The sequence below is a fragment of the Nelusetta ayraudi genome, unplaced genomic scaffold (assembly GCF_046127955.1).
Source record: "Nelusetta ayraudi isolate G7.1 ecotype Tasmania unplaced genomic scaffold, CSIRO-AGI_Nayr_v1 ptg000061l, whole genome shotgun sequence".
In the NCBI taxonomy this organism is placed as follows: Eukaryota; Metazoa; Chordata; class Actinopteri; order Tetraodontiformes; family Monacanthidae; genus Nelusetta; species Nelusetta ayraudi.
Window position 1 is genome coordinate 812501 of NW_027466111.1, and position 20000 is coordinate 832500.

The 20000-nt window shown below is 48.6% G+C and overlaps 3 protein-coding genes across 3 annotated transcripts in view; 1 reads left to right on the forward strand and 2 right to left on the reverse strand.

Annotated features, from left to right (window-relative positions):
* Window positions 1-609, reverse strand: part of LOC142897871 (histone H2A.Z) — a 4361-nt gene extending 3752 nt beyond the window's left edge. The window contains exons 1-3 of the mRNA XM_076040494.1: window positions 582-609; window positions 195-289; window positions 1-94 (exon numbers count right to left, since the gene is read on the reverse strand). The exon at window positions 1-94 is cut by the window's left edge and continues 20 nt beyond it. Coding sequence (XP_075896609.1) covers window positions 1-94; window positions 195-289; window positions 582-609 — 217 coding nt within the window. The remainder of the gene's footprint in view (window positions 95-194; window positions 290-581) is intronic.
* Window positions 610-1469: 860 nt separating this feature from the next.
* Window positions 1470-6741, reverse strand: trmt10a (tRNA methyltransferase 10A). The gene is made up of 7 exons (XM_076040511.1): window positions 6500-6741; window positions 5519-5687; window positions 4576-4647; window positions 4392-4466; window positions 3548-3697; window positions 3356-3461; window positions 1470-1948 (listed from the first exon to the last, which is right to left on the reverse strand). Exons 1-7 carry the CDS (start codon window positions 6679-6681, stop codon window positions 1725-1727), a joined length of 978 nt encoding a protein of 325 aa, XP_075896626.1. The 5' UTR covers window positions 6682-6741; the 3' UTR covers window positions 1470-1724.
* A 3230-nt stretch (window positions 6742-9971) lies between these two features.
* Window positions 9972-20000, forward strand: part of frem1a (Fras1 related extracellular matrix 1a) — a 16988-nt gene continuing 6959 nt past the window's right edge. Inside the window, exons 1-19 of the mRNA XM_076040521.1 lie at window positions 9972-10260; window positions 10366-10460; window positions 10597-10889; window positions 11033-11229; window positions 12130-12453; window positions 12540-12648; window positions 13411-13542; window positions 13828-14172; window positions 14248-14390; window positions 15823-16019; window positions 16136-16226; window positions 16301-16468; window positions 16542-16750; window positions 17349-17442; window positions 17531-17783; window positions 18343-18552; window positions 18895-19080; window positions 19286-19482; window positions 19572-19773. Of these exons, the coding sequence (XP_075896636.1) occupies window positions 10018-10260; window positions 10366-10460; window positions 10597-10889; window positions 11033-11229; window positions 12130-12453; window positions 12540-12648; window positions 13411-13542; window positions 13828-14172; window positions 14248-14390; window positions 15823-16019; window positions 16136-16226; window positions 16301-16468; window positions 16542-16750; window positions 17349-17442; window positions 17531-17783; window positions 18343-18552; window positions 18895-19080; window positions 19286-19482; window positions 19572-19773 (3688 nt within the window). The 5' untranslated portion in view covers window positions 9972-10017. The remainder of the gene's footprint in view (window positions 10261-10365; window positions 10461-10596; window positions 10890-11032; window positions 11230-12129; window positions 12454-12539; window positions 12649-13410; window positions 13543-13827; window positions 14173-14247; window positions 14391-15822; window positions 16020-16135; window positions 16227-16300; window positions 16469-16541; window positions 16751-17348; window positions 17443-17530; window positions 17784-18342; window positions 18553-18894; window positions 19081-19285; window positions 19483-19571; window positions 19774-20000) is intronic.

Sequence of the window (20000 nt, forward strand, 5' to 3'; positions counted from 1 at the left end):
GAATAGCGGCGCTGTACACCGCTGCAGTGGCTCCCACTCTGCCGTGGCTCGTGGTTCTGGACTTGAGGTGTCTGTGAATCCGACCCACCGGGAACTGCAGCCGCCGGTGACAACAGACAGGGATGCAGAGTTAGCGGCCGGTGCGGGCAGCCAGTCAGAGGCTGGAATGAGCAGCAGCAGCAGCGGGGATGAACCTGCAGTCCTGCCCGCTGCGAGCGCGACACAGCTTTGGTCTTGGTTTTGCCGGAGTCCTTGCCCGCCTTCCCGCCCGCCTGGAAGCGCAGTTCAACTCGTTACACTGCAACACTCGAGTCTGCCACAAGGCTCGCGGACACAAACTACAATTTAGAAATTCCCGACGACATCACAAACTGGGACGTCTGGAATTACGGCCAACATTTTTTATTTATTTATTTATTTATTTTTTTCCCTCTCCTGTATTTGGCGAGCACGAGACAAGGCACTTACCATATTAAGAAAACACAAACAGTGACTCAGAATGATGGAGCAGATATTTTGTTGGCCAACGCGCGGGAAATGAACGATAACGCTGGGAATGATGTCTTAACTATGACCCGCACACGCGCCTCTCTCATAGCGGGACCACATATCCGGGTAACTGAAGCAACACCACCAGCCAATCGGACGCCAGGTCTCTGCAGCGGTCAGTCAGCTGAGCCCACAGCGTTCTGCCGCCACTCAAAGGCATGTTGGGTAATGAAGTTCCTCTGGTTTGAAAAAAGATAAGCTGCACTGCAACAGTACACGCACGCGCACACGCACACACTGTTGCAAGCAGCTCCGCCAGGAGGACCTTCATGTCTGCTGCCAAAGTGCTCGTTGAGGCGACATTTCAGTGTCGTTCTTCAAAGTCCCCAGCGGGGCTGCGTAGTTGGAGGCTGGAGTTGAACCATCGTGACTCAGGTGGAGGAGGTGGTGGTGGTGGTGGTGGTGGTGGGTGACGGTCCAATAGAAACCCAGAGAAAGCCTCAACTCTGTCACTCAGCTCCACTCTGGCACCTTGAGTGAAGTCACAACGACTCAGCAGTGCTGCAGGAACCCTGAGTGCAGTAGGAGGAGTTGAAGCACTGCAACCTGTTGAGAGGGGAACCCTGGTCTCCAGCACACCAGCCCGGTCTGAGCCGTCACTGCATGGCTACTGCATGGTAGTACTGCATGGTAGTACTGCATCCATTCCAGCTACTGCAGTCAGGCAGGAGCTATAGAGTCCATGTCCACCTGCTGCCACCATCCTGAACACCTGGAACTACAACATCCTACTTTTCAACATGCACACTCTGGGTTTTATGCATTGATCCATGTTTATTGTGTAAGATGTGTTTCGATGGGAACGTGTGATTGTGTTTGTGAGGCCTGTGGAAGAGGGGGTTTCTGTCTCTGGACAATAAAGTCTTCTATTCTGTTCTATGTTCTGTTCTGTTCTGCACATGTGACACCGGTGACTTCCCTTTAAAACCTGCAGTTTAATCAGCAACAACTTCTTTCTCCTGCTTTGTCGTTTGTGCTACAGGAGTGGGAATCATGAACAGAGTCTAAACGTGGAACCTTCATTGGTCCACATCAGAGAGTTACCTTGTGACGAGGTTCTGCCTGCCATAGAAAAAGATGAGATCCACTTTGTTTTCTTTTTAGTGTGAAACGGCTGAGAAGTTCTCGGAAGGTCAAAGAGTTTTAATAGCAGGTGGCAAGAGAACGCACAGCTGTTAGGACAACACTTCAGGATGGAGTTCTGTCGTCTGTTCTGCATCAGGTCCAGAGTCGGACTCATGTTCCTCCTCACGTTCCTCCTCACGTTCCTCCTCACGTTCTCCCCCGGCAGTCCTGGGGTCCTGGTCCACAGGAACGGCTCCTTTCCTCTGAGGCAGCACGGTGAAGAAGGCCTCCTGCCAGCTGGCCTTCTCCAGGTAGGACAAGATGATCTCAAACACTGCAAAACAAAGCCACACTGTCAAACTGCAAGTGGACAACCTGCCGACAACACAAACAACACGCCAGCAGGACGCTGATTCACTAAGAGTCACCCCTTCATTGCTGTGCGGTCCAAGAAGAGAACAGGAGCTCATTCATGGTTGACTGAAGATCTACGTCGATGACTCATTGCAATGACTCTCAACTACACAGGCCTGGCCATCACACCCAGTGGTGAACACATTAGGGACTTTATTGATCCCACGTTGGGAAACGACGCTGTTGCAGCACTAAAAACAATGCAGAAAATAATATTAAGGTATTTATGAAAGAAAGACTGAAGAGTCGAGTGGACCTAAACACACACACACACACACACACACACACACACACACACACACACACACACACACACACACACACACACACACACACACACACACACACACACACAGGTTGCAACATGCCCATTGCAAAGTAGTGAGGGGAAAACCACCTGCTTCCAATCCACTGAATCACTGAATCAATGAGTCACTACAATCAAACAACTGGTCTGGGATGAAACCTTCACCTCTGTTTGACTGGATTCATTGAAATGTGCTGATTTAATAGCATGCTGAGTCACCAGCAGTCGCACCGCCTCCTTTCAATCAAGCAGCCACTGCTTTACTTTCACAGAGAACCACTTCCTCCCTGGGTTTGAGTCCAGGGCTGTGTCTCAGTTCAGGGTCTGCATCCTTGGAAGGAAGCGTCCTCCGTCTGAAGGAAGCGTCCTCCAAGGACCCGGCCCAGAAGGACCGACCCGAACCCCGCCTCCCCGGTCACCACAGGGGACGGTCTTGCCTTGGGCGTATTTCCTGGTTGTGTCACCGCCGTTCCCTCCTGCTGGCCAACCCCGGAAGTGACGTTTTCATAGCATCAAGCTAACCATTGGTTGGTTGGATGATCAAATCAGTAAAAACCCTGCGTTAAAAACAGAATATTTGATGTGAAACTTCAAGACTTAAATTTATACGAGGTGTCTTTGCCAGTAGATGGCGCTAATTTCAGCCGACTTCCCAGGATCCCAGGATGCTTTGCAGCAGCACGCAATGCATCCTGGGATAAAGAAGGAGGTGAAGGATAGTGTTAGCGGTGCAGCCTTGGTGCTAACAGTAGGGAGCATTTGGAGCGTCCTAAGGACTTCTGGGAAGTGGGAGGATCCTTCATGCAGTGCTGTGACGCAACTTCCTGTCCAATGCAGCCTTGGAAGGATGCAGAGCCTGAACTGAGACACAGCAGTGATCTGACTCTCCACTGGAAAGGCTGGACATCGGTCTGTGAAACCCACAGCTTTTCCAGCGGAGGACTCTGAACCCTCAGTCCGACTCGTCAGACACGGCAGGTCAGGTGGCCGCAGTCGGGGGTGAAGCTGAGCTGTCTTTACCGTGGTTGACGGTGAGGATCTTGCGGCTGTTCATCTTGACGAAGCTGCTGAGTGGAAGCTGTGCGTGATCGATGCCCAGCTTCTTGGCCGTCTCAAAGGTGATGCCCTGCAAACAAAGCCCGAAGGTGAACTGAAGGTCCGCCCGAGGAGGAGCTCACGCTGCCTCGTGTGGCCGCTTCACGCAGGCTCTACCTTGTGATGGTTGTGGTCAACAAGTCCTCCTATCACGTAGGCTTTGCTGAGGTCGAGCTCTTTCAGCTCGGTGGGGGAGTCTGAGGTCAGGTAGACCAGCTCCTCCGCTGCAGCAATCTCACCAAAGTGTTCAGTTTTCAAATGAATATCCTGCAAAATCAGGGGAGTTCACACCGGTAGTTCAAACAAATACTGATTCATTCAAGAAAAGAATCAAAGAGACGACGGCCAGGGGTCCCTGGTGAAGACCTTCCATACTTTCACACAGCAGCATCAACAAGACACTGAAATCACATCATTCACTGTGAATGAACACAACATGTTGCATAAAGTCTTTCATTCACTTCATCAACAAGAAGCCCCACACTTCATGTTGTGTCGTAGGGCTGGAGGATAAATGGCATTAGCGATGACATCGCCATAGGACAAAACAAGATTTGATTGGCCGGAGTTCCGCTCACGTGACTGAAACAAAATCACATCTGAGCTCGATTAAAATGTCTGGCAAAAAACAAAACAGAAACACTGGTAGATAAATAAAGGCTCTTTCATATTAATTCATGCTTCATTTAGCTTAACATTAGCCTAGCCTGTAAAAAAAAAAACAATTTGTGTATAGTAAATCTGATATGTTTATTATAATACATATCATTTTTGTTTGTTTGTGGAAAAATACATGAGAGAAAGATTAAAACAAAAACGCAAATTAAATCACAATCGCAATATTGAGAAAAAAAAAATTGCAATTCGATTATTTTCCATAATCGTTCAGCCCTAAGTGTGTGTGTGAGTGTGTGTGTGTGTGTGTGTGTGTGTGAGTGTGTGTGTGTGTGTGTGTGGCTACCTTCCAATTGACCCATCCCCTGTCCTTCTCGTCCAGGCTCTGTCTCAGTTGTCCCCCCAGACTGGTGACGTAGAACTGACGCGGTCAGAGAAGAGGTTCAGCATCAGAGCGGCCAGACCACTGGAACTACCACTGGAACTACCACTGGAACTACTGCAGGCCACGGTGGCCACTCACTACTGACCTGCACTGGATGAGCCGCTCGTCTGTTCATAGCATAGCAACGCTGGAGCTGCTTGTGGAGCTTCCTCACATCCTGGCGACACAAGAAGACCACGTTACTCCCCAGTGGGAGAAGAACACAGCGGGGTCACAGAGGTCAACACTGGAGTCTGAGGCAGTGCACTTCAGTCATCAGTATGAGATACAAGGTCAGAACACAAACTGAACCTAGACTGAAATACTCTCTGGCCTGGTCCTCCTGCCTGCCTGTCTGCTGCCTGTCTGCTGCCTGTCTGCCTGTCTGTCTGCCTGCTATCTGCCTGTCTGTCTGCTGCCTGCCTGCCTGCTATCTGCCTGCCTGTCTGTCTGTCTGCCTGCCTGTCTGTCTGTCTGCCTGTCTGTCTGCCTGCCTGTCTGCTATCTGCCTGCCTGTCTGCTATCTGCCTGCCTGCTATCTGCCTGCCTGTCTGCTGCCTGCCTGTCTGTCTGTCTGTCTGCTGCCTGCCTGCTGCCTGCCTGCCTGCTATCTGCCTGCCTGTCTGTCTGCTGCCTGCCTGCCTGCCTGTCTGTCTGACTGCTGCCTGCTATCTGCCTGCCTGTCTGTCTGTCTGCCTGCTTGCCTGTCTGTCTGTCACTTTACTCAGTGGATTCATTGTTGCAGTGAACCACCATGCTGATGCTCTGTGATTGTCGTCGCTGTCATGAATGTGTGTGTGTGTGTGTGTGTGTGTGTGTGTGTGTGTGTGTGTGTGTTACCAGAGGTAGGAAATTATCATTGCCAATAAAAAAAAACAATCCCAGATTTCTTTTTTTTTTTAACACTGTAGCTCATAGGCGTCAAACTCTGGCCCATCATCAGGGGGCGTGTCCCACTGCGGAGGCGGAGCTTCCACCGTCACTCATCCTTTCTACCTGTGTTAACCATCAACTATGTCAATGCAAAACACCGCTGCAGTCTCCTTTACTTTCATGGGCATGAGGTGGTCAAAGCTACAGTCCAGAACCAGCCTCAGTGAGCTCGGCGCCGGCTCGGTCCGGATGCGCTTCCTGCCGCCGGGCTCCTCTCCGTCCTCGGCCTCCTGCCGCTCCTGCCGCTTGAGTCGCCGCTGCTGCTTCCTCTCCTTGCGTCTCTGGCTGCAGGACAGAGAGGAGAAGCCCGAGGTCAGAGGGTGACCTCCTCACAGCCGCTGAGCTGCTGAGCTGCTGACGCAGTGCACTGCACAGTTGAGAGGAGAGCACTGATGTGTCGACTGCTCAGTGTGGTCTTGGTCAAAGATTTAAAGATTTTTTTACAGTGTGTGCCGTGTCCACGTACTGAGCACACAACAGCCTTCAAAGTACTGCTGATGGTTGACAAAGCATTCAGTGGCCGAGGGCTGAACTGCACCCCTGACCCGTCCAGCAGACCTCTCAGGTCACCTGCTGCTGGTCTGAGCGTACCTGGAGCCAGAGGTGAACCAGGTGAGGCAGCGTTTAGTTTCCATGCACCCACGACCTGCAGCTAGCCAGCGGAAAGCTGCAGGTCTGCCAGAACCCTCAGAAAACCTCAGAACCCTCAGAACCCTCAGCTCAACACTGAAGATGCCTTTCATTGACTGCACTGGAACATGATTCTATTATTTTATATCTTTTTATTATGTTTTACTTCTTCTGTCTCTGTTCTCTCTTTGTTTCTAAATAATGTAAATAAATGAAGCGGTTGGTTTGAGTCCACCAGCAGCGCCCTCTAGTGGTCACTGTCAGCTTTCTATTTTTGAGCAGACTTGTTTTCATGGGGACGGCTGCTTGTTTCTCTCTGGCAACGCGACCGGTCCACTTCCTGCCTTGGAGAACCCGGATGTACATCCGTCCAAAGTTGTCCAATGTATCTTTCTTTTTGTTGTTGTTCTAGTCAAACACCGCGGTGACGTCACGCCTCGCCCAGCCTGCAGCTGAAGCTCGCTCACCTGCGCAGGTCTCGCTCCTCCTCCCACCGCTGCTGCTTCAGGAGCTTCTTCCGTTGCCTCTTGGACAGAGGCTCGTGCTTCTCAGCCGCTGCCTCACTGGTCGCACTGTGCGTGCGCGGACTGCTCTCGGCAGGGTCGCGGTCACGTTGCGGAGATCCACTCTGTGCAGTGTCGTTGGCCATCGTTCGCGAGACACAGGCTCGTGGAGTTGCCTGCCGCCTGTTTTCTACTTTCACAACGCGCACAGGAACTTCAGCGTGTTCCCTCATTCACTGCGCTCTTCTTCTTCTTCTTCTTCTTCTTCTTCTTCTTCGTCGAATGGCGGTCGGCAAACCAAAGGAATGCATTACCGCCATCTACTGGAGCGGGAAAGTGGTGCAGGAGGTTATATAGGGGGAAAAATACACACACACACACACACACACACACACACACACACACACACACACACACACACACTGAAGCAGGTTCTTTGGGAAAGACAGTAATGTTGCTCTCAGTAGATCTGACACTCTATCAAATATCAAATATCGTGGTCAATATTCAACATCTGTGGCAACCATGTGAGCGACAGGCTCCTCCTCCTTCCTCATGAAAAAGAGTGAAAGAATGCACATCATGTCAACATGTATGAAAATCAAAAAAACAAAACAAAACAGCGACTGTACACTTAGAATTTTCTTTTCTTTTGTTTCTTTGTTGTTGTTTTTTCCCGGGACAGAAAACAAACCTCACTCAGCTGAAAGTTGCCGCCATGGTTCTATCACAGTCGCAGGAGACGCAGTGGTAGAACGGCAAATCTCAACATGTGCTGATAGTACCAGTGGTCTTCAAGCAGGGTCCACAGACGCCTCCTGACCACTGAGCTGCAGTGAGCCGCAGTGATTGGCCAGTAGTGGGCTGTTGTTCACGATGGCATCAAATAAAAGGAAAACAACAACAGGAAAGAATGAGGATCGAGTTCACTGCTTTCAGTCAAGGGCTTCTAATCTGTGCATTATTGCTTTTAATTGTAGTTGACGGTAGTTGACGGTAGTTGATGGTTTCTGTGTCCCTCTGGTTTTCCCTCACGCCTGGCCCGGACCGCCTCCATCGGAACACCTCAGCTGATGAAGGTCTACTTGCTCGCCTGTACTCACCTCTGCATTCCTGTGTTTCTAATGACAAAGTTGTGGCGAAAACCGTGGCGTCCGGCCCTCTGAGCCCCCCTTTGATCTTCGGCTCAGGTTTGTCTTTTACCTTTTCCTGCTCTGCAATTACTACACGGCCGTCCCCAGTTGGCTCCTTTCCCCCTTTGTCCCCGCCTCGTCCTCGCTGGACTTGCTTTGCGAGTCCATTGTGATGTTCTCGACAGACACAAGCGCTGCTCAGCGCAGAGAACCACGAGGAACGAGAAGATCAGGTGAGGGGAATATTTCCAGCTCCAGCTGAGATCTCTCTGGAGCCTCTCCAGATGGACTTCTCTTTTGTTAATGTGCTTTGATTTGTCTACCAAGCTGTTGTTCAAGGCCACCTGTATGTATTGATGGCCAAAGTGTTTTACTTTTTTCTTATCAAAGTCTTTTGTGAAAGTTGTCTCAGTATTTTCTGCTCATGCGTGGGGGAAATTTCCTGTTTCCATAACTCCATGCTCGAAAGAGATCCGGCTCGGTGAGTTAAACTGTGCCTAAACTTAGCACTGAAGTCTTTCCAAACTCCCTCGGTGGTCACTAGAAACACGTCGGTACAATACGAGCAACCTCTTACTTGATGACTCACTGGATTCTAGTTGTGTTTGTCTCAGAAAAGCTTCGACTTGTGTCAGCACAGCTCACCAACCTGTTATTAGTGACGTCACACCAGAAGGTATCGGCGTGGATGAAAGGCGCCCCCAGGTGGACACTACAGACCTTTAGCGTTTGGAAGACCTAACAACCACACTGTGAGAGTTGCAGGTACAGAATAGCAGTGTTGCACAGAAGGTTGTCAACCTGCCTGCTCATGGGCACTTTACTCAGGATGGCTGCAGATCTATTGTGGACCAATTGATATTTGAAAAAAACAAATCTGTTTTTTGCTCTACAGTCGTCTGTTTCTCTATAGTACAAAGCTGAATGATGGTCGACCAGGCGCCTGTTCTCTCTTGTTTTAATAATAGGATCATCAGATTGTCGGAATGAACTGGTTGCAACAATTAAGTGAAAGTCGATCCTATGCTTTACTAAAAAATAATAATAATAAAAAAAAACCCAGCTCAAAAAGAGGAGCTAGTGATCTTTACACCATCATCTTGACTTGGACAAGATGCCTTCATTGTCCCCACACTGGCAGTCAGCAGGTGGTCCATGCTAACAGCTGAGTGTGTGTTCTACATGGTGGTGAGAAGAAGAGGAGCAGTGCACTGCAGTGGCGGGAAATACATTTGGTTCCTGTTGCTTCTTGCACTGACGGTGAGAGTCTGACTCAAGCTGAGACCCCGCCCCTGGACTAACCAGCACTCAGGCATCTTGCTGGTTGACCTGAAGGTAACGCAGCAGTCGCCACATGTTGGGTTGATTGACAAGCATCGAGGCATGAGAAATGGCATGCAGGGCAGTGTAAGGGTGAAGCAGACTCCACCACCTGGGTTCTAGGTGATGGAACCAACACAACTGGACAAAGAGACTGACGCATGAAGAGTTGAATACCACACTAGTCCCAGCCAGGAGGCGTGGCCTCTTGCCTCTGTTGGAGGCAACAAGCCACAACTCGCTGCCTGACTCAGAGGCTGAGTGCATGGTGGTTCTGCACCGCACTCAGGAACACCATGGCCATTGACAAACGTCTGGTGTGAAGAAAGATGAAGGTGAAAGTTGGTCCGACCTTTTTGAATGAAGTCTGCCAAAATACCAAATGATGAAGTCTTAAGTGTACAAAATTACAATTTAATGGATTGATTAAGAAATGAAAACATCCAATCAAAGTTTTTATACAAAGAAAGATCACACATGAGAAGAGTGCAACACTCAGGTTCTGCTGTGCTCGCAGGTTCTGCTGCACGGTGCCATCTTAATGTTCCTGCCCTGCGTGTTCTCTGCGCGTTCCCTGCAGTGTTCCCTGCGTGTTCTCTGCGTGTTCCCTGCGTGTTCTCTGCGTGTTCCCTGCGTGATCCCTGCGTGTTCCCTGCGTGTTCCCTGCGTGTTCTCTGCGTGTTCCCTGCGTGATCCCTGCGTGATCCCTGCGTGTTCCCTGCGTGTTCTCTGCGTGTTCCCTGCAGTGTTCTCTGCGTGTTCCCTGCGTGTTCTCTGCGTGTTCCCTGCTGTGGGATCCATTCCATCCTTATCATTTGTTTTGCTTTTTGGGTTTCTGTTGAATCCGTCGTTGCATTTCTTTGATGGTTCGACTGGACTCTCATGCAACCAGACGTGACCTTGTGACCTTGTTCTCATCACAAACCCTCGCCCTGCACTTCCTCTCCCTTCCAGCGTGTTTTCCAGTGCAGCTCCACTTGGGATTTGAGACTTTAACATCTGGACCGTGCTGGGCCTGGATGAAGTGAGATGAGACTCCAGGGCCAATCAACTGCCTGGACGTGGCTGGCAGTGCTCCTGTTTGGACTGACCTGTACCTGCCGTGGGTCTTTAGTGAAGGTCAACATGGCTTTAAAGGTCAGACGGGGCCAAGTGGCCCACCTCCAGCAGGAGGATCTGCAGTTTGACGTTCCTCATGAAAAAGACGCATGCAAGGTGGAAGTGGTGATGAATGAGCCCATTACACAGCGAGTGGGGGAACTAATGCCTCAGGTACTGGAAGTGCAATGTTGAGCATCAATAACTCGGCTGGTTGACTCCTGGAATACCAGGTTCTGCCATCACTCTCGTAAAGATAGTTCGATGTTCTATTTTCAGGTATTTGATTGCCACTATTTGGCCGATGAGGTCCAGTATGTCCATCACGGCTGTCCACTGCTGAAGGACGACACCGTCAGACTTCGACTGTACAGGTGCATCACGTGGTGGAAAAAGAAACATTTCAGGATTTCTCTCCTTTCCTATGATTTGTACAAACTCTTACCCCTGCTTGCTTGCAGGTGCTTTAAAAAATTGTTTACATTTATTCACTTATTGACTCTCAACCAGGTTCACTGACACAGAGACGTACATCGAGGAGTTCTCTCTTCGCGTGGTCATTCTGGAACCTGAATGCAGCATCATTCAACTCGGGCCGAAGTCTCTGACAGTCGCTGGCTTTTACAGTCCGTCCGATCGTCTGGATCACAGTGTCGTGTCCTTCCATTATGAGAGAAGCTCTACTCTGGTGTGTAGGATCATTCTGACCAGCCAGGACACCCACTTGCCAGCACATGGCCAGCTTGTCACCGGTGAATCAGAGGGAGCTGCGAACACAGGGGAGCAGCGGAGCAGCAGCCTGGGTAAGGAGCTCCTCGTCAACACGGAGCAGAGCAAAAGCTGAACGCTGATTATTCATCCATATAGTTGTAGATGACTCAATATGGACAATCAATCAATCAATCAATCAATCAATCAGATTCTATGTGATGTTGGTCTTGTGTAGATGATGTTGCTGGACAGATGTGCAGTTCCAGAGACTGCAGGACAGGTGTGAAGAGAGTCCAGTTCAGCCACGTTCCCTGTGATGACTGGCTGCTGATGGGACTGAGGTACCAGCATACAGACCCGCACTCTCCAGATATTGATTACATTACGATCAGACTGGAGCTGAAGGATACCAGAAGTGGCAGCGTGTACAAGGTAATAATGAGCTGATTTCCTGTTTCACGCTCAAGGCTTTGCCGTTCTGTGTTGATGATGTAACATTACTCAACTGGGTGTGATTGTTGTTGTGTTATTGTTGAACAGACTGCACCGGCATGCCACTAATAACACCCTCTCAACTAGACCACTAACACGGAGGAAGGTGTGGTTGCAGGAGGCTTTCCTGGTGACAGATTGACACTTTTAACCATGAAACCACGATTGGTCTTAATGGAGGCCTGTTTGCATGACTTCTCAGTTGGATTGGGATTGGATTGTGACAGCTCTCAAGTCCAGGCCACAGTGGCTGTGAGTTATTCCGCTGTTACTGCACCAGTTGTGTGTATATATACACAGTGCTCCTCCTCTGCACGTCCCAGCATTCCCAGATCGTGTTGTTGCCCGCCAGCAGCGGCTGTAGGCCGTCAGTCTTGTTGACAATGGACCTGGCGTTAGTCAGGAAGACTCGGGCCTGGTTAGCGGTCCCTGCCCCGGCTCTACAAGCCCCTCTTCTGCTTACGAAGTCCACGCCACCGACGCCTTCTCATCATCCCGACAACAAGCCAGGGAGACCCTGGTGGTCTCGCAATCGCCTCTGGCTGCCTTTACAAAATACAGTGTTGTCGCTCCTTTGTCAGTCCGTTCCCTGTACTGTAGTTTTTGTTCCTCTTTTCCTTCTGCTGTTCCCAGGGTGACCATAGGGAACCATCTAGCTTCTACCTGACCTTATGTTGCACAACCTCCTCCCTCACACCGACTAACTTCATGCCCTCCTGTCCACTACATGCATAAATCTTCTCTTTGCTCTTCATCGGTGTATTTGTGTACTTTGGCTGACTCTGTTGCTTGTGGCAGAAACAATTTAACTTGCGACCTGTGGTTTCCTCCTTTGTGTAGTCTGAACAGGCCTGGATTCCTGTGCACATCGTCAGTGCTCAGCCCAATCAGCCTCCGAAGCCCTTTCTAATGTCGACGTTCATCCTGGAGGTGGACGAGTTCATCCTGACTCCACTTTCCACCGCGACGCTCGACGCAGAAGATCACGAGAATCCACAAAAGTTTCTGGTTTTCAACATCACACAGCCTGCTGCAAAGGGCTTCATCACCCACCTGTCTGATCACACTCGCCCCGTCTCCTCCTTCACATGGCTTGATCTCAATGACATGTTGATTGGGTTCCAACCTCCAAACTCCTCGCAAACCCAACGGCACAATTATGAGGTACCTCTCTTCCTTGCAATTTGGGTTTTGTCCAGTTGTTATTAAAGGTATACACTTACTCAAACATATGCAATTTCACCACGCAGGTCGAGGTCGAGGTCCATGATCTTTTTTTTAAGAAGAGTCCATCGTTCAAGGTTCAAGTTTCTGTCAGAAATGCAGATACGAATGCACCCAGGGTGTCTTGGAACATGGGTACGCCAGCCTTCAGTCTGTACAAAACACTTGATCACATGAACATATATGTTGTACATGTAACACAAACTAGGAATTTAAAGTGTGTGTGTGTGTGTGTGTGCATATAGGCATGGGTCTATGTGTAGTGCAGTGACCCTCTGGTGGTAATAATTGTGGTTATGGCACAGAATGTAACACTGGTTTGAAGGAAAACGGTCTTTGGCTTTCATTCAATCAAACAATCAATCAATAAGTTGTAGTTCCCACCTTGTGCCTTGGGGGTCTTTATTGTCCCTCTCAGCCTCCATTGCCATCATACTGTCCCTGAAAGAAAATCCTAAATGTCATCTTAATGCTATTGGAGTGAATTGGTGGTGAAAACAGCCCCACATCATGAAGGTCCCGCCTCTGTACTCTACTGTCAGTGTGGTGCTTCTGGGATGACCTCCAGACATGGTGAGTATTATGGCATCCGTAGAGCTCCAGACTGGACCGGATCCTACCAATATTCCACAGGCTTCTCTAGATGTTGTGTGGTTCACTTTAAACAAGCAACACCATGCTTCTGCTTCTGAAGGTCCATAGTGGCCACGGTGCAAGCAGCACCTAGTCATTGGCCACTTTATGGTGAAATGAGGCTGTTTCCACTTCCAGATCATGGCTAACTTAGAAACTATACATATATATGTGCACACAAACACACACACATACATGTAAGAGAAAAGCTTCATGTCCATTCCATGCCAGCAAAGTTGTTCTTTGTGAATTTCTTACCCCCAGGTCTAAGTCTGTTAGAAGGTCAGTCCCGTCCCATTGCGTGGGAACAGATACAGGTCGTGGACAATGACAACCTGGGTCGTGTTAACATCATGGTTGTTGATGGCCTGCAGCATGGACGACTCACCGTCAAAGGCAAGACGAAGCCTCAAGCTAAAGGCTACGGATGGCTATGCATACCTTAAACATGTCCTTGTTTCTGAGGGCTTTATCCATATTCACATGATTAAAGTCACCAGAGATATTAACTAGGGTGTTCAGATGGGAGGTCCATGAATCTACTACAACTGAGTGGATGACCTGACCCGCCATAGCCGCGTTGACATGGAAATATAGAGAGTTATCATTATTATTGAGTCCACATGCAAGTATTTCTCAGTCATTGTTTGATTTTTTTTGTTTCTGTCAACCTACATCCAGGTGAGAAGGGCTTTGTGTTTGCCGTCAGCGACATTCAGGCAGGTTTGGTTCGTTACCATCACGACGACAGCGACTCTGTCAAGGATTTCATCATTTTGCGCATCACTGACGGCCACCATCAGACACAACACAAGTTTCCAATCAAGATACTGCCCAAGGACGACAGTCCTCCATTTCTCATCACCAACACGTTGATCGAGGCCCGCGAGGGTCAAATGGCCTTGATAAGTGGTTGGAGCCTCCAGGCTTCAGACACGGATTCCAGCAATGACTACATTCTCTTCAACATCACACGCTCCCCGCAGGCAGGAGTGGTCATGAAGATACCAGGACCTGGACTCACAGGTCCCGAAGATTGAGAGAGGTTTCGTTCTCCACATGCTAAGTCTGCTTTGGTTGTAACATTATGTTTCTGTCTAGGATATCCAATCAGGCAGTTTCTTCAGAGAGACTTATCTCACTCAACCATTTATTATCAACATAAAGGAAAACATGTGCTTGATGACTTCTTTGAAGTGGTGTTGTCAGATGTCCACGAGCCTCCCAACCTGTCAGAGTCTCAGGTGAGTAACATCTCTTCAATCATCATGTATAGAACGTTAATAGAAGGGCCAAATTAAAAGTGCATAGTTGACCATTTCAATAGTGATACAAATCTTGTCAATATGTAAAATGTGGCCTCCAGATCCAATGTTCACTGAAGGATTTGGATTCATCTCAAGCCTTGCAGATAATCTACAATCTTTGACATGTCAATACTTCATTATAGTTTTTATAATATTTACTTTAGTAGGGACTGAACCCACGGAAGACCAGTTTGCTTTGCATATGATCATCTTGTAGTACCATCATTACTGGTGTGTGCAACTCATTAGCCTTGGTGACAGCTAGCGCACAAACCACACAAGCCAGAACCAGAACCAGATCCACTCGCAAAGTTTAAGCAAAATGAGGACCACTCACTCCTGGCCACTCCGTCAAAATGAGGAGCACTCACCCCTGGCCACTCACCCCTGGCCACTCCCTTGTCTGGTATCCACCGCTTGACCATATTTCGATCTTGAGTTCTTCAGTTTAGTGGTGACCTGGGCTTTTGACAAAGAACCGCGGTGCAGAAAGTCCTTCCCTGTTTCCTTGGTTGGGTACTGCACCAGGAAACTGGCACGACTCCCGGTCAACGTTCTCCTGGAGTTTAGAGGTTTTCTATTCCAACGTTACTCGCAGTAGAAGTTCTTCCTCGTCGTCGGTCCAAACAAAGGAATGGATCCTCGCAGTCTTCTCACAAACGTCGGCATCTTTGTGGAACTATTGTTCTTCTGGAAATACTCTGCGCTCTCGAATGTACACGCTTCAGCTGTTCTTCTCCACCTTCAGGGAGGAACCCCACAGTGCCACACAACTCCTGGCATAGGTACTACATACTGTAGTTCGCAGTCATTTGCAAGCGTCTCTGTGTTAGCGGGAACATTTTTGAAGTCAGCTTCGTGTAAACACATTTTTTTTCTAAAGCGTTTTCGAAACCACCTGGAGTCCTGCCAAGGAAAGGGGGCAGTGTCTCCGTGTGGTGTCCTCACCTCAGGAGCTCCAAACTAAGGTGCAACAATATTCCCAAAAGAAACATTCAAACACAAATGGATGAAAACAGGAAACTGCATTAAGTCGGATATCCAGGCTTAGATTCTCAAAAGAACTAAAGGTAGGTTTAGGTTTAACTTTAATTAGCAGATAAGAATAGTAAATAGCTTCCACACCACCTCATCAACTATTATCTTCAGCTGTAGGTTATTAATGTGGCGGGAAGTGGAGGCTTCATGAAGACTAGCGTACTCATCTTAATGTAAAGCAGGTTTGGTCCGTTCAAAAAGATCCAGAGACTTCACGGCCAATGGGCAGCAGTGTTTGGTGTTCAGTCATAGAAGCCCGGGGTTGAGCTGTTTTTTCAAAGACTTCTACCTGATATCAGATTTGTCTTTCATTCATTGTGACGTGGTGCAGATAGTGATGGTGCACGTCGAGCCGGTTCTGGATCAAGCCATCAGAGAAGTTCCTGGATCAGGACGATGTCTTGTGATTAAGGAAACAGACGTGGTCCACGTCACAAGGCAGCAGCTGCACTTCTCTGACCAGGTGTCACCAGACAGTGACCTTACATACACTGTGACTCGCCCACCTTTCTACACCGGTCCTCATCAGTAAGAAAGTCTGTTTGTATAAAAACATGAATCATTCATATATATGCATACATATGATAATGTTACATATATTATATGCAGCGTTATGAGAGAACTGACTGACCTTTTCTTCAAAGCCTTCAAGACGCCGGGAGGTTATTCTTAGTTGACAGCGTACCCAAATTCGTCAAGGACTCCAGTGCACCAGTGCTGAGGCAGTTTACTCAGGTAAGGATTCTATGCAATATATGCATTGTGACCCAGGATTTCCTAATCTGACTCATATACTGTTTTCAACGCAGCACGCTGTGAATTTCATGAAAGTAGCCTTTATGCCTCCAGTCCTGGACGTTGGCCCCTACCCTCAGAATGTCCAGTTGATTCTCTCTGTGACCAACCCGCTGGGGAAGACAGTGCCGGGGATCTGCCTCAACATCACTGTACTGCCAGTAGACAACCAGCCTCCACAGGTGATAGAACTAATGGTTTTATTCTAGCTCCTTTCTTGGACTTGCAAGTAAACTGAACTGTGTTGTAATTCAGGTTGTTAGCAACGCTCTGGCTGTGGACGAGGGGGGGGAGAGCCGCCTCAGTCTTGAGAACACGCTGATTACCGACCTTGACTCTACTGAAGAAGTCCTCCAGGTGCAGCTGCACAGAGAACCCAGCCATGGAGCTTTGTGGCTGGGGGATCTCCAGCTGAAGCCAGGCCACGTTCTGACTCTGCAAGACCTGAGAAGCCTAAAAGTTCGGTGCGTTGTTCTCTTTCATGTCCCTCAGGCTGTACCCTAAACAACAACAACAACAACAACAACAACAAAAATATTGACAACAACACATTTGACAGACGTCTTCCCTTTACCCTCCACTACACGGCAAACAATAGTGGTCAATAACATGCAGTGCTCTTGGATCAGCCGAGTCTTGTGAGAGTAAACACAAGAAAAGCGATTAGCAAACCTTCTGTTTTCGTTGTTTGCTTCCTCTGGTCAGTTGCCTGGGACATTGAGGCAGAAACCCTAAATGACCAAAATGTCAGCAAACTTGAACTACCACCACTGCCAGTCAACGTCAGCATGTAGTTTAGAGGCTGTGTGTTGTAAAGTATCTCGAAGCCGAAGTTCAATCTTTGACCCCTCCCCCCATGGTGCAGTTTCAACACACGCCTAGCAACACCCCTCCCCAGAACCAGCCTACCCCAACTATACCCACGTATCTTCAGGTGCGTGCTTGAAGATACGTGCCTAAAGGCCTCCTGCCACCAGGGGTGGAAATCCCCACCAGACTACTGAATCTGAAAATCTCTCTGTTCATTTTCAATGTTAACTCTGTCTGTTGTTTCCCACACAGATACAAACATGACAGCTCTGAAACTACCGTGGACGATATTGAATTTATTGCAACAGATGGAACCAATTCAGTCAGTTTCACTCAGCAAATAAAGGTAATCTATTAGACTCCATGGCGTTAGAATTTGAATCCTAACGTGGAAAACAATATCACAAAGTGTCATCTGGCGATTTCACCTGAAGGTAAACCCTATAAATGATGAGATCCCCATATTGGTTGCTGGTTTGAAAGCAGTTCTCAGCTGTGATGAGGGGCAGGAAGCGGTCATCACGAGTGAATTCCTCTGTGCCACTGATGCAGACAGTGACAACAGCAGCCTGGCCTTTCTGGTTGCAAGACAACCCAGACACGGCACGGTGCTCCGAAACGGCATCCAGGTAGACTGCTTCCTCCAGGCAGACATAATAGCAGGGAGCGTCAGCTACAAACACACAGGTGGGCTCAAGAACAAATACAACCAGCACCTCCTTCAATCTTCTGACTTTGAACTTTTACCACAACTGTGCTAGCATTATTTTCAGGATTTATGTTTCTGCGACCCTTAATAAGCGGGTACGGAGATGGATGGATGGGTGGGTGGGTGGATGGATGGAGGGATGGATGGAGGGATGGATGGATGGATGAGGGATGGATAGATGGATGGATGGAGGGATGGATTGGGGGAAGGGATGGATGTAGGGAGGGATGGACGGATGGATGGGTGGGTGGGTGGGTGGATGGAGATGGATGGATGGTGGATGGATGGATGGAGGGATGGATGGAGATGGATGGATGGATGGATGGAGGGATGAATGGATGGGGATGGATGGATGGATGATGGAGATGGGTGGATGGATGGGATGGATGGATGGATGGGTGAATGGATGGATGGGTGGATGGAGGGAGGGATGGAGGGATGGATGGATGGATGATGGATGGATGGATGGATGGATGGATGATGGATGGATGGATGGATGGATGGATTCTAACCGTATTCTCATCCTTTCATTCCCAGGCCCAGAGATTGAGTTGAACCCCTGCCACGACACCATCACGTTTGTTATTTCTGATGAGCAAAGTGAAGACTCGGCTTCAGACTGCGGTGAAGGGAAAGCAGGCAGCAGTCTGGGCAGAGGAGGAGCTCAGCAACCAGACAGCCTGCTGGTTTATGACCTGCAGATCACCGTGTTTCCGGTCAACAGTCAGCCACCCTCACTAACAGCTGGTAACCCATTTCCAATGACCTTGACCGTGTCCTTGCAATGACCGTGTCCGTCTACATACAGCCAGGGATCGGGGTGCATTGAACAGATTGAGATTTTCTGCGCATTGAAATTAGGAAGCAACAGGAAGTCAGAGAAGCTGAATATGTCCCAAGAGTAGAATCAGTATGAAGGTCCAACTTGCTTTGCGCTGCTTTGTGCTGCTGTAATGTGTAATGTTTGTATTACTGAACTATTATCTGCTTTACCAAACTGTGAAACGTCTCAATATTTCTGTCTTTTTCCATTTGTGTTGCGCTGTGGTTGGAATGATCACATTCTTGGTTTGCTGATGTTCCTTGCAGGAGACATCTTCATCGTGGACGAGGGCGGCTTTGCACCCATCACGCCGTCTCATTTGAAGGCCTCCGACGTTGACACGGTTTCACACGAGCTGCTCGTCAATCTGATTTCTCCGCCTCAGTTTGGATATGTTGAAAATGTTCTTCCCAGTCCGGGCTTCGAAAAAACAAACACAGGCATAAGCATTGGTGAGCAGGATTTCCTGGCATGTTATTATTATGTTATTATCATGTTATTATCTTGTTATTATTATTAGTAGTAGTCATACATTTTATTTGCATAGCGCTTTTCAAAAAACTCAAAGATGCTTTACATGAATATAAAAGCATTACATTGAGATACGAACCATCAAATGCATGAATACAATAATTGTAACTTTTATTTTCCCCCAAGCTTCCTTTCCTTACACAGACGTCGTTAACGGTCATATAAACTACGTGCAGTCCAGACACCAGAGATTGGAACCCACCGCCGACCATTTCACCGTCTCTGTGTCAGATGGCAAACACAGCTCTGCTCACGTGGCATTCTACATTGTTATCACCCCAACCAATGACGAAGTTCCCGAGTTTGTGACTCAAAACATCACCGTGAGTACTAATATGTGCAGTATCTGCACCGCAGACAGCTGTAGAATGAAACTTGCGTACCTTTCTCACCGTTGCTGTCCTGTGACAAGGTGCCGGAGGGAGGAGTGAAGCCGCTGGATGCAACAGTTTTCCAGGCCGTGGATCTCGATGTTCCTCCAAACATGCTGCACTTCAGTGTGGTGAAGGTGCCGCGGCACGGCAGCATCGTCAGCGGCGTCGGTAACGGGCTGAAGCCGGAGGCCACTCATCGCTCCATCGTCATGGACTTCACATTGACAGACATCACAAATGGTACTTGACTTCTTTTCCCCAAGACTCAAAGCTTTTGTTTTCAGGAATAATTGAACATCTTGGCAAAGTGGCCTCTTACCTTAACCTCTCTGTTAATATGAACACCAGTGGCGTCTCCTCTTCAAATGTGTAGTTGTTGAATGAAGTTCTTGGAGTACTGCAGCACCCACAATAGAAAGTATACACTTTGTTTCAATGCAGTTTGAAGTGAATAGGTTGGACATGTG